At 40.2% G+C, this 17,295-nt stretch overlaps 1 protein-coding gene across 1 annotated transcript in view; it reads left to right on the top strand.

Moving 5' to 3' along the window:
• HSPA12A (heat shock 70kDa protein 12A) overlaps positions 1–16,605 on the top strand; it is a 49,648-nt gene extending 33,043 nt beyond the window's left edge. Inside the window, exons 7-12 of the mRNA XM_009706476.1 lie at positions 7,764–7,935; positions 10,695–10,781; positions 11,353–11,457; positions 12,515–12,773; positions 14,378–14,481; positions 15,956–16,605. Of these exons, the coding sequence (XP_009704778.1) occupies positions 7,764–7,935; positions 10,695–10,781; positions 11,353–11,457; positions 12,515–12,773; positions 14,378–14,481; positions 15,956–16,590 (1,362 nt within the window). The 3' untranslated portion in view covers positions 16,591–16,605. The remainder of the gene's footprint in view (positions 1–7,763; positions 7,936–10,694; positions 10,782–11,352; positions 11,458–12,514; positions 12,774–14,377; positions 14,482–15,955) is intronic.
• Positions 16,606–17,295: the final 690 nt, after the last annotated feature.

Here is a 17,295-nt window from a genome sequence, read left to right as displayed (position 1 = left end):
GTGAAGGCTTCTTAAGTCTCAAGGCTGAAGATCTAGCAAAACTGCATGCCCTGTGCTTTCCATGCAGCTTTCTGATATCCACTAGCCCCACTCCCTGCCAATCCAGCTCCCCCTTACGTGCCTCTTTGTGATAATGCTGAGAGTCTTTTCCCATGTTGCTCATCTTCTTTCCTGGCATGCTCTGCCTCTGTAATTAGATCTCAGTCGTTTATTTGTGACATCCCAGTTTGATGCCATAGAACTGGAGAAAGTGCTAGCTAGTGAAAAAGGAGGAGGATTAGAGGAGCTCACTTACCAAGGCACTAAGTGGATGGTGTTATCATGAATCCGTTAACACAATGAACTGATTAGTTTAAACAGTGTAAATTTCACAAGGCACTTAATTTCCAACTGCTGTTTTGTGTTGCCTTGATTCAGTCACACAATACTTTCTTCATGAGGGCTGCACGGTGGTTAACTTGCAATCATGGTTTTCCTATTGTTACTAATTATAATAAGTATCTTGGAAAACAGAAAAATGTTGATGTTAGTTCACAGCTGAATGATGTTGTCCTGCAGAGCTTCATTTCCTAATGAACCGCATTGACTTTACAGAGCTATTTCATGGAATCCAACTTTTACATTTTATCTCTGATGCCTACAAATGTGGCTTCAGTGGTAAAATGGGTTTAAAAGGTGGTTCTTCTTCCTACCACCCAGAAGAATGGGTCATTACACTCATCTGGTTTGCAGCATTGCTTCGTAAGTGATTAAAGTAATGCAGTTGGTGGAGGTGGCAAACATGTGAAAGCAGAACGGGAACCCAAGGCTGTGATGGTGCAGTGATGTAGCTGTCCCTGCAGCTTCTGTGCATGCTACATGTCACATGCAGAAACCAAAGCTTGCTGTTTGGTGAAGAGTAGCATTTGGCTGGGACGCTGAACTGGAGTTCTGGGGTTGTGGAGTGAATTCCCACCTTACTGTGGGTTCCTGCGCAACGTTAGCTAAGCCTTTTAGTCTCTGTGCCTTGTTTTCCAACTGTCTAATGAGAGTGCTTCTTCTCTTGCCCATGCTTATGTGTTTAGTCTGTTTATGCTACATTTTTGTATCTGGAAATGTCTTATTAATTGTGAATGCAGTGCCTACAGCACTTACGCAGGTCTTAGATGACTACAAAATTTATCAAAGCAGTAAATTAGAATTCATCCAATCAGACCTCATTCTTAGTTTGTTTTTCTTTCTGAAAGATCGAATTTAACTGCCATGAAAGTAGTACAGTATATTACTCTATACTTAGTTTAAAAAATGTTTTCCTTTAGTGGCTTTCAATGCATAAAGGACAAAGGCACTAGTATACATATTTTACAGGTAGACAATCTGAGCTAGTAAGGAGTACAGAGTCTACCAGGATCATCACACAGGTTAGTAGTGCACAGAAAGTAAAATTCACTTCGCCTGAATATAAGCATAGTTCTTATCCAGAGAAAATGCGCTTTTTAAAATTTGTGAGTATATGTTAGAATATTTTACTTATTCTATCCAAACCAGAAAGTGATGTAGCAAATGTTACTAAATGGGTAAAAAATGGGTCTCAATCATATTATTTTCTCTAGTTCAAAGAACTGGCCTGAACTATTCCTTGGACCAAAGGGGAACCAAGGGGTCAGAGTGGCCTCTATGCTCCTCTGGCAGCATTGAAGACTACCACTCTGCAAGTTAACGGGAGCGTTAGCACTGAAGCAGACCCAGCTGCAGTTTGCTCTGGCCCTGACGCTAGATTCTAATGAAATAAGGGTCGAGACCTGACTGCCTACACAGATCTGGTTAATTCTAAATCTGTGTAGTGCTCCTTTGTACCTCCATTATTTCCAATATGTACTGACTGTTAACCATTTCTTTTTTATTTTTAGACATTTTTTTAGACATTTTTCAGAGGCTATGTTAAGATTAATATGTATTTTCACCATATTTTTGCCTTAAGGAAGATGCTGATTTTATTATAATATTAAGTACAGCTGCATCTTAACAGGTTGAGGCTTTTCTGCCTATGTTAACATAACACTGAGGTGCAAGAACCATCAGAGTCTAATCCTATATAAGTGTGAGGTAAGATGCACTGTGTCTTTTTATTTATTTCGTGTATTCATCTCCCCAAGCCCCCATGCTGCAGAACATCATTAAGGCAGATCCCTCCACTATCGGTGGTCTCAGAGTCTGCCAGCGTGGGACCGGTTTGGTCCTGTGAGCTGCTGTTTTCCCTCCTAGCTTGGCAGGGTAGCACTGCTAGCAGCCTAGGGGCTGGCCCACAGCTTCAGTCAGGTTTGACAGCCGTGCTATAGACTATTCTTCCACCACACAACCTCAGGGACATAAAAGTCTAATTATTGTACATACAAACTTAAATACTGTCCCTTTGGATGGAGATAAGTTCTTGGAAAGTCTGCAGAAGACAGGGCGGTGTTTTGATCATTGCTGTTGTGCCCCTAGTGTAGTTTCATTCTGCAGGTTTGGCCTTTTTTAATGATCTGGTTCCAAAAGTAAGCTAGACCTATGCAGTCATCTTGTGATAGTGTGTGTGCTTGCCGGTGTTATTACCCAGCATTGATGGAAGGGCAGAAGCTTCAGAACTGGTTGAAAATAGGCTGCCGTGTGCAGGAAAGCATGGTTATGTGTTCCCTGACAATGGGAAAAACTCTGCAGTGTGAGCTGAGAGCCTCCCGGCCCTCACGGCAGTCAGCCGTGAGATTTCAGAAGTTTTAGTAATCAGAAAAGAAGTTTGACTTTAAAGTGTTTTGAGTGGAGAGGATTACCAGGCAGGTGAAGCTCAAGGAAGTAAAGCTGAGTACAAAATGCATGGGACTGACTGCAGTTAACGTATGATTCTAATAATAAATCAGCATCTTAAATTCAACAGATGGAGTACTATTTTCTGTATGTGGGGTTTTTTTGCAGTATTTAAGACCTTAGTATCAGTTCTTTTAATCAGTTTTATAACTCAAAAAATGGGTGCACTCCATGTAAGGCATGTTCCTTGTGTTACAAGTCAGTGGTTGGGGTTGGTTTTTTTTTTTTTGCTTTTAAAAAGATGTCTCATGTATCTCTCTGAAAGAGCATAAAAGGAAATCTAACTGTGTACCTTGTCAATGACGGCGTATTTCCTAATATGCTATTTCTTTTGAGGTCACTGTGGTGTAATAAATAAAGCCTGATAGAGCAACAATGTTCTGCCTGGCTGTGTTATGAAATACAGGAGTACTCCAGCTGAATGCTGACCCTTCTAATTCTGACGGCTTTCAGAGATGGTAGCTTTTAATCTAGGCCCACCTCGTGGCTTTCATTGCCTTTTAAAAAGGCTTGAACTACATGGAATATTCAACTATAATGCTGTCTTTAAGGCCATGTACGTTACAGTATTTTAAAAAATATGCGTTGCTTTTTTTCATTGTGCATTGTGGCATGTGAGGCTGGATTTTAAAAAGTAATATCTTTTAATCTGTAGTAATGATGATTCTGTGTATGGAATGAGTGAATATCGTATAGGTCTCTGTAAATTCTCAGGCTGTTATACTGAGCTTCAGTCCAGCCCTCAATATTTGCTAATGATTAATTAATCTGACACTTGGCAGCCAATGCTGTTCAGGGAATCAAGAATGTATTTGTGGTGAGCTGGGCTCTTGTCTGGTGACACATCTCTGGCTATAAAAGCAGAGCTAGTGTGCCAGGTTGAGGATTCACCTGCATCTGGATGGTCAAGTTATTTGTGCGCCAGTACATGAGGCTTTGAAGCACTTTGAGGTTTGTTGTCGATGATGCAACTTGGAGAACGAACAGCAATGCACTGATGCCAACTCACAGACCTGTTTTACTGGAGTGAGTGAAAATCGGGGGGTTCTCTTGTCAAAGCATGAAATCCTAGTCCTCAGGCATATGAGCAAAGTGAGTTCGGGGCAATCTTTTAAAGCAGTTCTTTTCGTAGTGTTCTTTGCTTCTTCCAGGTATATAAATGCAGCAATGTCCTGCAAATTAATTTTTAAGAACTTTCTAGTGCTCAAAGGATTTTTGTAATTCCATGATGGGTTTTCCACGTTTGTGTTTTTGGGAAAACCACTGTCTGCTTCCTTCACGTTCTGTAAGTGATGACTGGGTTTATACCGCTGGTGAGTGTAATGGAAGAAGGAAAATCTCCTTAGCAGACCAGAGTCAAGACATGGCTCTGTTACAAAGTTTGCCATAAGCTGCCCTAGGCAAGAGCAACGTGATGCATCTGTCCCACTGCCAGAATGAGCTATATAATGTTGAATATTGAGACATTGTTTAGATCTGTCCCCTGAACTCATGAATCTCTGTTCTTATTTACAGTAGTACTTGGGCAGCAGTGGGTGAGGGCATGGAATGAGGCAGATAGAAAGGAACAAATGTAAAATACAGCAAATTCCCAAACTTCTACAGTTAATATTTTTAGCGAATGCATCACTGTTTCTTTGTGTTGACCACCTGCTGTTTTCACTCCTCTTTCTCTGCATGCTCGGTATTTTTCTCCCATCTGTCCCTTTCTCCTCAGCTGTAATGATGGGACAGAGGTACTATCTCCTGAGTCTTCATCTTCTCAGAGCTTGTATGAAAGCAACCTCATTGCTCCATTCCTCCCTAGCAGTATGTATGTGTTCATGTTTCTTTCTCCTCTTCCCTTCCCTCATTCTTTCTGTGCTCTGTATAGATAGATATATGTACAGTAATGTGCTATCTCTGATGATCTAAGTAGAAATACTACATACACAAGGTATGAAATAGAGTCAATATTGATCCTTACATATATATGTACATATAATAATATATAAAAGTTGGATGCCTAGTACCTTTCACTGTACAAGATTCTTTGGGTAGTCCTTTTATGATGTGAAATAACACATTCTTTATTGTAACTGGCCCTTCAAACTCTGTAAGGAAAGCTTTTTAACAAAAAACCCCAACATTTTCTTCATGAAATTCTGTTAGGATCAACTGTGCTTTGAACTGTTAAAAACTGTCATTTCTGTTGAATGTTGTCCTCAGGAGATATTTTGAGTATGTTAAAATAATGTCTAGAGAGAAAAAGTAGCAAGAATAGCATCTGCTATAGTTGGAGGGTCTGAGAACATGGATCTGAGTCCATCCGCTGCAGGTCACCGCCTTCCTCTCCTGATGTGCAGGCTGCAATGTGAAAAGTTCATGGTACAGACTACTGCTGGAGGAGGGGAGGAAGCAAATGTTACTGTTAACGGTTTACTGTTTTCTAGCAGTACCAGCCTTGGAAATTTGTACCAAAATCCCCCCTAGAACAGATGACACTGCAATTAATACAATCTCTTTTTTTTCCCCCTCAAGTTAGGAAATACCAGTGCATTCCCTGTGTGTGCAACTCAGTTTTTGTCACCTCTGCAAGTACTTTATGATGTAGCCTTTGGATTTAAATATCCTTAGCAACAAACTATTTTTTCACTAAAGTATAATTTTCTCTTTTAGCGTGTAGGTTAGACACGAGACCAAGAATTGCTTTGTCTGTGCTACGAACGTATGCCCAGTACATGGAGCAGACTCAGCATGCTAAGTTCATCCACATTGCTGGATATTAAAAAAAAAATGACTTGCTGCTCAGATTCAGAGCTCTCACAGGACGTGATAATGACTTTAATATATGTGAAAACTGCAGCAGGGTAGTAGGGAGCTGTTTGTTCTCCATGTCCTTATTGGATAGGGCAAGAAGTGCTGGCCTTAAAATTGCAACAAGAAAGATTCAGATTAGGCTTTTAGTGAAACTTTCCAAAGGCAAAGACAGTAAAGGACTGAGACAGTTTGTGTGCAGAGACCATACATTTTTTGAATATTTTAATGGATTAGATAAATATCTGTCAGGGACCAAGTACTGATTCATATCTTAAATGTTGCCCTTTCCAATACAACAAATTAAAGCTTTGTGTGTAGAAGAGCTCAGCTGGAGATAAGTGATGTTGAAGTGAGCTGGCATGAAACCAGCCCTGCTTGTGCCTAGTACATCCAGACCAGTTGGAGGAAAGATTGGGTTTATACTAAGGCACAATGCAAGAACTTAATCCCTAGAACAGCCCAGAGCTTTAGGTAAGCCTGTGCCTGCCAACACGCTTGCATGCAAGTGGTATGATGGCAGGGGAGTCTGGCTTGGACCTGGGCTTGATTGATGGTCTTTTTATATCTTTTAGGGTTACTCTGGCTGCTGTAAATCTGCATTTTCCAAATTTCAAAAGTTTGGTTGCAAACATTCTTTTCAGTATAATATTTTTTCAATATGTGTTGCCACATAGCTGGCAAGATTTGATATTCTGCAGTATTTGCACAGTTCCACTAATTTGAGATCATGATGTTGAGTCCAGTGGATGTGTCCGAAGCGGAAAGTTTTACCCAACAGCAATAAAGGATGTAAAGTGAGCATAATCCCAGTTGTGAGGTGTGCTTTGAAAATAATGAGCAATCATGATTAGTTTAACCCTTACTTTCTTATTTTGGAATTTATTTGTTGTTGTTTTTCCTTTCTTGTTACCAACAATGAAGAAGATACTTTCTATAAAAATCTATTTATCTTATTTATTAAGATGGAGAGACTAAAATGAGCAGTGAATGTGAGGGACAATTTTATGTCTCCAAGTCTTACCCCAGTATTGCTTTTTGAACAAGCTTTACTTTGAGTTTCTAGCTGCAGGTGTAAACTAGCCAGCCATTTCGACAGCCCACAATGTAGCTGTATGAAGTAAGCCAAATTCCAGTCCAGGTCCTCAGTCTTCCCATGTGAGTCTGCCTTATTTTGGGGATGCTCTGGAGCCACCGCAGTGCGTGTGTGTGAATTGAAGTGAAAGTTTGCTGGAAGACTGACCATGGAAGCAGAAAAATGTTCATATGTGTATTTATTTGCTAGCATGCTTTAGTACTCAGGCACTCAACTGAAAAACAATAGCAGGTAAACCAAAAGTTGGGCAGAAAGAATTGAAAGATATTATTATCTGTTTTAACAGAAGATCATATAGTAGGGAGAAGTACAGGAGAAAAGAAATGAAAACATAGTTTTATCAACCACCCTTTGATATTTTTCTCTAAGTCCAGCTCTGAGACTGTTGTGGTTACATGAGAACTCGTGGCTTCCTGAAAATCTATGTGTCTGTAGGCTGAAAGTCTAGAAAGAAAATAGAAAGCATGACAAATATTAAAAGCAATGGATTTAGAAATAGAAAATGTTGATTTTAAGTCAGAAGATGCGTTACTGGCAAAGTGTATCGTTTGTTCCTAGTAAACTGCATGGTGCAGAGAGTCCATTTCAGCAAGGACAATGTATATCTGGGATATAAAGAAAGGCATACTTAAAATATCGTTGGGAGGAGGAGAGGCCAAAGGTATTCCTTCATTTCTTAGAGGAGACTGGGGCCCCTCTTAGCAGGGAGATTCACGGATTAATTAGGAGTTCAGGTTTTAGGCCATTCATTACAGGTTTCAAAACGACTTTCTTCCGTTCTCCACCTGTCATGCACACAGCTGCTCGGTTAGACACTTAGCATGGTAAGTGCATGCATACTTCCCTGTTATAGCCTGTAAATTTGTGCTATACATTGATTCCCAGATCAAGACCTTTAGCAAACAGCAGCAGCTTCTTTGAACCTTGAACTTGGAGGGCTGACCTAACTGAAACTGCGAGCTGGGGAAAGACTTGTTCACTTGCTGAAAAGGGTCTGATAGGTTGTGGTATTTCCCACCCCACTCCTCTGATCGATTCTCTCTCACAGGCAGGAATGGCATCTCCTGAAAATCCTGAGCAGTTGATCATTGCCCTGGAACCTGAGGCTGCTTCTATATACTGCCGAAAGCTCCGCCTGCACCAGATGATAGACCTGAGTAGTAGGGCGCCTGTCAACGGTTATAGCCCAAGTGACACTATTGGAACTGGATTTACACAGGGTACTACTTCTATTAACTCAGTTCTTTAGATTCTTATGCCTAAATTTGCTTTGTCCATGAGGGCTGTTTTCTTACCATTTCTCATTGTCTTTGCTCTCTTGAAATGTTTCAGGGTAGCACCAATTTGCTTTTATAAACTGTTTTGCTGTTTACTGTAATTAGACTAGTTTAGGCATTGATCCAGCAGATATGTTCGCACACACTTGAATTTTAGCACGCAGGTAGCTTCATTGCCTTGCCTTTATTGGGATGTTGTGGGAATCTTACTATTTTCACAACACTCTTTTTCTGCCGTAATTAAAATCAATACTTCATATTGGATTTTTTTTTTTAATTTAATTTGTTGGAAACAATTATGTGTTCGATTAGCTGCATTATTGAAGCAGTGTTAAATAACTGGATCTGCAATGAGACTTTTAGTCTGAGGTGTTCCAGAGTTTTAGTAGATGCTTTTTGATGTCATCTTTATGAAATATCATTAATTGCTTTCAACACTCAGGGGAACACATAGTATTGGAATATAGCAATGAACTTACCTGAATTTATCATAGAAGAGCAACTAGATACGGCACTGCTGATTTATTGACCTGGGTTCTGTTGCTAATATCAGTGTTTGAAGACTGACTTACAATGAGGGACAGAGATTGGACCACAGCGTAAGTCACTTGCCAAAAGATCCGTCATCACCAAAGATTTTTGAGTTTGGTATCCTACCTGAGATTGGAGGAAAACATGAGAGAAAAAAAGAAATAAAATGAAGCAGCAGTAAGATGTGCTTGCTGCATAATGCACAGATTTCCCATCTCTGTGAACTGTAACAGTTCAGTTGCACTGATAGCAGTGGTAGTGTGCCAATCTATCCCAGAAGGAATTTTTGAGAAGAATTTATATTTTATCACATTTACTAGGTCAAAACAGTACGGGCAAATGGAAGATTAAGCTAGAAAAGCTATTCCTGTACGTACTGGAGGGTATTTTTTTTTAGTTAGGTGGAGTCACTACATCGTTCTCTCAAATCCATGCCTCAGCCTGCACTTGTCAGATGTGTTCAGTGTTAGAGAGGCCCACACAGAGCAAAGGACACAATCCCTTTACTAGACACAGTCCCTTCAGGGGCCCCTCGCCTTCTGTCCCCCCTTGTTCATCCCCTGAACCATTCCAATTCCTTGCGATTTTACATGAACTCACTTTCAGGCTACACAGGGATTTGCCTCTGGGAAAATAATAAGAGAGTTTCTCTGGTTAAGGTTTTGAAGCTGGGCAGAATCTGGCAGATCATGGATTTCTGCTAACGGGCTTTTTCTTGGATGGGGGGTACAATTCTCCTTGACTTTGGTAAAAGCTGTTGAAGATGAGAAAAATTTCATGTCAAAATTAATGAAAACAAAGTTTGGAGTGAATTAATTTGGGGTTAGAATTAAAATTTCATAAAGGCATGGCAGACACCCAAGACAAGCTGAGAACAGATTAAGGAGGAAAATCCTTTATATATACACAGAGAGAAGGACTCCAAGGACCACATTATTGCCGTGAAGTCAAAACAAAAATTTTACTGTTCATAGTAGCCAGGATAAGCTTACTTCAGTCGTAGTTAAAGACTGGCTCTTGCATTTGCTTCTAGCCCACAGGAGTGAATGAAAGGACTTCCATTGACTTCTGTGGGCTTTTGTCAGGCCCTTGCTTGGGCCTAGTGCTTGTTCTGTCATGGAATGCTTCGTCATTTAAGCTCTCACTGTGTGCCGCTAAGTCAGTGCAGCGAGGCTCATGCGACTTGTCTGCATCATGGGGTCTTTATGGGGAGAGAATGGGTGCAAGTGGAGCCGCTGGTCTTTCTCTGATGGTAGTCACTATAGAAAGGAGAAGCAAAATGCATTCAGTGATTTGCATGCTGATATTTTCAGAATGATATTTTCATGCATGAGAGGATACTTCTCTTCTTTTGTAATGTTTTATAGAAGTGCCTTTGAAAGTGAGTGAAGGTTACACAGGGGATGATTTTTGATTGTTCGGTTGTAGAGCTTGATTTAGAAGCATAATAGCAAAGAATCTCACTGCTCTGCTTTCCCTTCACAGACTGTTCTGCATCTTTTAAATGTCTAAGTAGCAATTAAGTCTTGTAAGTTAACTGATGTTATAATAGTATTGCTAGTTTATGCTTAATTTTTAATTGATGTCTATTTAAAAATATTCTGAAGGTCAGATGTGGTGATCCCCATGGCCTTAAGAAGTTATAAATCGGAGAAGCAGTGCTTTTGGCTGCTTGTTTTGAGACAGGCTGACATCCTGAAAGGCTCGGGAGGTGTCTTTACCTGAGCATCCAAAATCAGCGGTGGCTTTTGGAAACACAGGGATTTTCTGTCTCCCCGGCCCCCGGCAGCGCAGGTAGGGCTGGCAGCGGGCCGGGGCTGCCGCCTGGCGGCAGAGGCTGCGCCGAGCACAGCTCGGTTCCAGGCAGTGCTTTAAAAACCACAATGTATTAAAAAAATAAATCAGACCTGTTTATAGCTTTCATATTAGGTTATTGGTTTTAATCCAGTTAGCATCAAGGAAGATCAGTGTGGCTAAAAAACATTTTTCCTCCTTTTAAGGAACAACGTTATAATGTTCCCAATTCTAATGCAATAATTTCTGTTCATTTGTTTTGTTGAGAAGTGACACATATGGATCTGTCAGCCTGCTTGCACTTATTTTCTGCAGCTTATGGTACCTACTTCTTCATACTCTTATACTCAGTAATTTTTTTCTCTGTCAATGACTAGCTAAGGAACACGTCCGTCGTAATCGACAGAGTCGTACCTTTTTGGTGGAAAATGTCATAGGAGAAATCTGGTCCGAACTGGAGGAAGGTAGTGTTCTTTCTTGAATAAACTTTGCTCTTGCTGGTTCTATAGTGTGGGCAAACATTGTGTTTCCCACAAATGTGCTGTGCACTGCATTGTTCTCACAGTGACTATAAATAGGAAAAGAAAAAAATACAAGTTTGTGTGCTGCTCTTAGTTGCTAAGGCTGAACTGCGATTCTGTTTGCTCTAGCAAAATATGGTTTATTAAGGAGGTCGTAGAAAGCAATCCACATTTTAAAATGCAGCCCGAATATTTTCCTCAGAATAGGCCTTGTGAATATGCCATAGTATTAATTTGGTAGCCCACTAGAGTGTACACCAGCAGCATGAGCAATTCCACTGATCTGCTTTTCATCTGTGCTTAATCAGTAGTTTTTGACATCTGAATTTCATATTTGTTATCAATCATTGCATTATAATTACTAACAAAGACCAAGTCTTCAGCGTAGACATTCCTGACTTTCTGTAAGTCGTTCTCTCTCATGGTAATAATGCCTCTGAGAAGCTTTCATTGCAACATGCTGTTGTGATAATGCTAATGTAAATACTATTTGCCTATTCCTTTGCCAAACTAGGTGACCGTTACATCGTTGTTGACAGTGGAGGAGGCACAGTGGATATGACTGTCCATCAGATCAGGCTCCCTGAAGGACATCTTAAGGAGCTATACAAGGCAACAGGTAATGTCATTTCTGCTGCTTGCTTTATTTAGTTAATATTTTGACTTGCCAATGAAGGGAACGTGTGCCTTAATTATTCACTACACTTCACTAACAGTTCTTCCTATATAAGACCAGCATTAAAAATTAGTATAGCCTAGCTGCTGATCAGCAGACATTGGTAAATCACTTAATGCTTCTGATGCTTTTGGATGGTAAACCTCACATTGAGAGAGTGAGAAGCTGCCATCTCCTGTGTTACTCACTCCCATTCAGGCCATGACCTCCTGCCATGGTCCTGGTCTGACTTCTGCTAGTAGAGTCGTCATCTTCCTGTCCTTTGAGAGGTCATCTTTGAGAAGCCAGGTATTCAGAGATGTAGTGTGGAGATATGAATAGCTCAGTGTCACAACAAGATCCTTGTAAAGTGACTGCTGGCAGAACAGAAGTTTCCCTAAATTTGAATGGAATCTTATACATCCCAGTAATTTCACAGGCAGTGTGACAAGGAGGGTCTACCATCCCCTGGGAAAAATGCACAATGATTGATCCCCAACAAAGACATAAAGTGCAGTTCCTTGAATGGTATTCCCTTCCTGAACTCCACACCCCCTTTGACTTTGCCCTGTGGCTAAGCTGTTGAGCACATGAGTCAGCCTATTATTTGTTGCTATGTCTCTATACCAAGTTCATTTATATGGTTCATCACTGAGCCTTCTCAGTCTTGGTGGCTGTAAGACTACCTCAGGAAACAACAGTGTACATCAAGTCTGTCTACTCCTAAATACGAGTCCATCCTACACCTTCTCATGTGTGGATGAGGAGGCAGTTTCCTCTGCTTCTAATAAAAATGTTTCTGGTTTATACTGGCAGTGTTACAGTGGCTATGATAGTATAGGAGTAAAAGTGAGGTAGAGGTAAGATTATGTTATGTATTAGACCAGCTGTTACATTTAGGAAAGATACTTCTTTCTGTAGACCTTCTCCCATGATAGTCCTAGTAGTGTCGATCTGATGGTCAACTTGAAATCTAATAAGCAGTTCTGAATATTAAAGCTGTGTTTTGTTTGTAATACAGGTGGGCCATATGGTTCTCTAGGTGTGGATTATGAATTTGAAAAGCTCCTGTGTAAAATATTTGGAGAAGATTTTATTGAGCAATTTAAAATCAAGCGTCCTGCTGCCTGGGTAGATCTGATGATAGCATTTGAGTCCCGTAAACGAGCAGCAGCTCCAGACAGGACCAATCCACTAAACATCACTCTGCCTTTCTCCTTCATTGACTATTACAAGAAGTTTCGAGGTCACAGTGTAGAACATGCCTTGAGGAAAAGCAAGTGAGTAGACAATTGAACCCAAATGGATGCAGAATTAAGTACTGGTAGCAAAGACAAAGAATTAAAATATCCCAATAACATGTAGACTGAAAGATAACAATGTAAAAATGCAATATAAGGATGAGAAAATGAGGTTACCTGAAGTGAACTTTCGAGAATGAAAAGTTCTGATCAGTCTCTTGCGAAAGCTTTTCTATACAAGGCTTGTACTCTTCTGGTATTACTTTCTATGACTTCCATTAGGCCACCACTGCATCACTTTCCTGAATTTGAAGTCCCTTACCTGTTAATTAGGAGCATCAGATCAAATACGGAATTTGATGTCTAAAAGTTAGTTACCTAGAACCTTAATTTTAGAGGCCTGGGCTCTGGAACAAAAACAAGATCTTGAGTGAGATGTGCAAATATGTTCATGGCTTGAGGAAAGTTATTAACAGTACCAGGTCACTGGTGAAAACATATAGTACTGCAGAGAGCTCTGCAACGGGAAAGCATTCTTCTTTTGAAATGATGGCAGGCTTTCTTTTCTTCTAGTATTTTACCAGTTAGATAATTTCCTCAGTAGATGGGGAGACATAATCTCCTCCAGAGATTTTAATTCATGATTTTCAGTATCAAGAAGGCACCCTAAATGACAAGATCATGGGCTGCTATAGAAAAGGGAGGAGAAAGTAGAAGTGGGCATTTTCCATCTTTTGAAATGATGTACTACAGGTGACCTGGAGATTATTGGCGTAAAAGAGAATGAATAAGAGAGCCTCTTCTATGTTTTTTAATCCAGTGAATGTTGAATGTAGCATGCAGGCTGAAACTCCTGCGTCTCTTCTTAAAGTTATTGGTAAATGTAGTTTAAGCCTAAATGACTTGGAATCCAGCTCAGAGTCACTTCCTAAATGAGACTGAGGTTCCAAAATCATTAAAAGTTTCTGGAAATATTCCCCCTCAAGACCGTCTCCTTCTTATTAATAGTGTTAATGATGAATCTTAGAGGGAATGCTAAGTGTTCCCTTCAAATAAAATGAAATTAATTGGATAACGGGATAGGAAGAGTATAAAGGTGACACATAATGTGCATGAATGAAAAGGAGATTACTGAGCTATATGGATGTGTATCAGTGATGGAATAACATAATGCCTGTATTCACTTAACAAATGTTATGCCTCATTAAAAATGCTGGGCTCCCTTCTGCCTCCTAAGGCTTCCCATACTTGCTTATTTTCCTTCTGTGTTTCCAGTGGCTTTGGCCTGCCACTGCTATAGTCTAAACATTGCCCTTCTGGGGATGAATCAGTGCTGTTTCAGATGAGCGATCACTGGATTGACTGCCAGCTGTTTCAGGAAGCAGCTGAGCATTGGTAATGCTACAAAAGGCAATCAGGCAAAGAACACAACAATTAGGCAAGCAAAAATAACAATTCTCCCTTGAAAGTTTACATTGCTGCAGTTGGTGTGGGGCTAGGGTGAGGCACTTTCATCCAAGCAAGATGCATGCAGATTCTGTAAACTCCTTCATTTATTTATTTAGTGTGTATTGTGAGTGCTTGGCTGTTTCTTACAGCTCAGCTGTAATGTTTTAATGTCCTTTCTAACTGCTCTTTTCCAGTGTGGACTTTGTGAAGTGGTCCTCCCAGGGAATGCTGAGGATGAGCCCGGATGCAATGAATGCTCTTTTCAAACCTACAATTGACCAGATCATTCAGCACCTTAGTACGTATTTGTATGTAATTCCACGTTCTGGCTGAGGTTAAACTAAAGCTTGGCTTACCTGTTTTAAACCAGTAACTGGAATTAAAGTCAAACAACCCCCCTCATATGTACCAAATGTGGGCAAGGAATTTAGTTCTGAAACTTGTAGTTCTTTACAAAGTAGTTAGGAAAATAATAAAAATAAGGGACATCACCTTAACAGGTATTCCTACCTAGTTCTAGTATTAGTTACTGAGTGTGATTCAGTCCTCTTACTGCCTAAGCTTCAATTATTCTCTACTTCCAGGGCTGCAAGCATTCAGAAGGCTGAAATGCACTGACTAACCCAGACCCCTCTTTTCTTTTTCCTGTTTCAGGCAACAACTAAATAATGCCAGCGATGTAACTAGTTTCTGATTATTCCTGCTATTAAGACCTCTAGTTCATTTCTCCTCAGTGGAAGGTCACATTTGTTCATGACCGTCCAAATCACTGACATATCTAAAACACAAATAATAAATGATGCATCATGGTAAAAGTACTTCCAGGCATGGCTTAAGCAGCACTGAATTTATTTGTCCAGTAATGGAAAGTGACGTAGGCTTATTGGGAAATTTATTATTTAAAGTCTTCCTCGTGGAAGATTGGATTTGTACCAAGTGGAGTATAATATACGTACTGAGCAAAGTATTGTTGTTCTGCACATTACAAAGCACTAATTGAATAGTATTTGGAATGGAATATCCAGCTTTGCTCACTATATGTGACGAATTATTGGGTAAATTTCAGACATCACAGCTTAGTAAGAAAACTAATACGGAACAGCTTATATGTGAGCAGAGAGGGAGAGACCTGGCATTACAATAGTTGTAACAGATAACTCAGTCATGCTGCCTCAGTTATTTGAACTAAGGGTGAGCCTACAACTGAATTGTATGATTTTCTTGAAAGTAGGGGATGTGGGCTTAAGTTAAGAAGGAACATCTGTAAAAATCCAGGGAGGTATTATTTTGCAGATGGTACTTATTGTGGTTAAGACATTAGGGTTAGAAATAGTAAGTGAATTTAAAATGGAGTGACTTATCAGGAATGCGATAAAGGGTGTGTGAATCGGTTAGGTTTGGAAGTGATACTTGAAGTGGCAAGATGACGTCTGTTTCCCTACTACCCATAACGTGACTGGCAGGATTTCTTTGCAAGAAATCCGTGTCTCCCTTTACTGGTAGAAGCTAAACAAAAATTCTGTTTTAAATGCCACTTCAGAAATATTATATGCTTTGAGGTAAATTTCCATTCACAGTGAAATAGAGTATAGAAGAGACTACAGAAGTGGAACTAGTGCATGCTGAGAGTGGCAGTGTGGGCATAGATCTGGCAGTTTCAGATCATATGCATGTGCATGGGACATGCAGTGCAGTCAGACATTCAGAGTTTCATCTGCATTGTGTTCTCACAGTGGATTTTTCCCTACTGAATGGGTTCTGTTTCTATTTAGGTGATGTATTTGATAAGCCAGAAGTGACCAATGTCAAGTTTCTGTTCCTGGTGGGTGGCTTCGCTGAATCCCCCTTGCTCCAGCAAGCTGTCCAGAGCGCTTTTGGTTCGAGATGTCGAGTCATCATTCCTCAGGATGTGGGGCTCACTATCCTCAAAGGAGCTGTTCTCTTTGGTCTAGACCCTGCTGTCATCAAAGTGCGGCGTTCACCTCTCACCTATGGTGTGGGTGTGCTCAATCGGTTTGTGGAAGGGAAACATCCACCAGAGAAGCTTCTAATCAAAGATGGCACACGCTGGTGCACTGATGTCTTTGACAAATTTATCTCAGCTGACCAATCTGTAGCCCTTGGAGAAACTGTGACACGCAGTTACACACCTGCCAAACCTTCTCAGCTAGTAATAGTGATCAATATCTATAGCTCAGAACAAGATAATGTTAGCTTCATCACCGAATCTGGAGTGAAAAAGTGTGGCACCCTTCGCTTGGATCTCACGGGAACTGATGCTTCAGTGCCAAACCGGCGGGAGATCAAAACACTTATGCAGTTTGGGGACACTGAAATCAAAGCCATGGCCATTGATGTTGCCACTTCTAAAAGTGTCAAAGTTGGTATTGATTTCTTAAACTACTAACAGCCCATTTTCCCCACCACAGCCTGTTTGTGAGACTGATCTTCCACTATTTCATGTTTTGACTTTCATATATCTCATAATCAACTTGAATTTCAGCAGGCTATATGAGAACAGCTAGTAAGGTGGGGTATGTCATGTTTGTGCCCTTTGATGACCAAAGGCTGGATGTTGAAAGACCCTTGAAAAGTTTTGGGAGCAAAAGTTCCAGAGGTAGTAAAAGTTCCCAAGTTACTCAAGCATGTGTAAAGATATACCTTTATTAAGTAAGTACTGATTATTGTTGGGTCCTGAAGATTAGTTAAAAAGATATAAAATCATAACCTCTTTGCCTTGTTGTTCTTCTCTTCTTCCTCCTCCTCCTCCTCCTCTTCCCAAGAAAAACTCATTAACCCACATGGTTGTTGTAGGGGGCATATCTGCGTGGGGTATCTGTTTAAACAGCACCATGCTCTGGTAATGGGAACAAATTAGTAGCCTATAGTATTCTTTTGTTCTTTTGATTTTTCTCTGTGCTTTCAAAATTTTGAGTGCTGAAAATCAATAATTTAAAGAAATGGGAACAGAGTTTCTTAAATTCTGAGATCCTACTGAAAAGAAAATCCTCAGAAATCCTTAAAATTAGATTTAGGAAATATATATATTAGGAGCCTAATTGATTGCTCCTATTAGAAAACAAGGGCTTTATTGTCAAAGCTCTCAGAGCAA

Source organism: Cariama cristata, unplaced genomic scaffold (assembly GCF_000690535.1).
Source record: "Cariama cristata isolate BGI_N322 unplaced genomic scaffold, ASM69053v1 scaffold4808, whole genome shotgun sequence".
In the NCBI taxonomy this organism is placed as follows: Eukaryota; Metazoa; Chordata; class Aves; order Cariamiformes; family Cariamidae; genus Cariama; species Cariama cristata.
The sequence above is the reverse complement of the archived record's forward strand: the minus strand, read 5'-3'. Positions and strand labels throughout refer to the sequence as shown.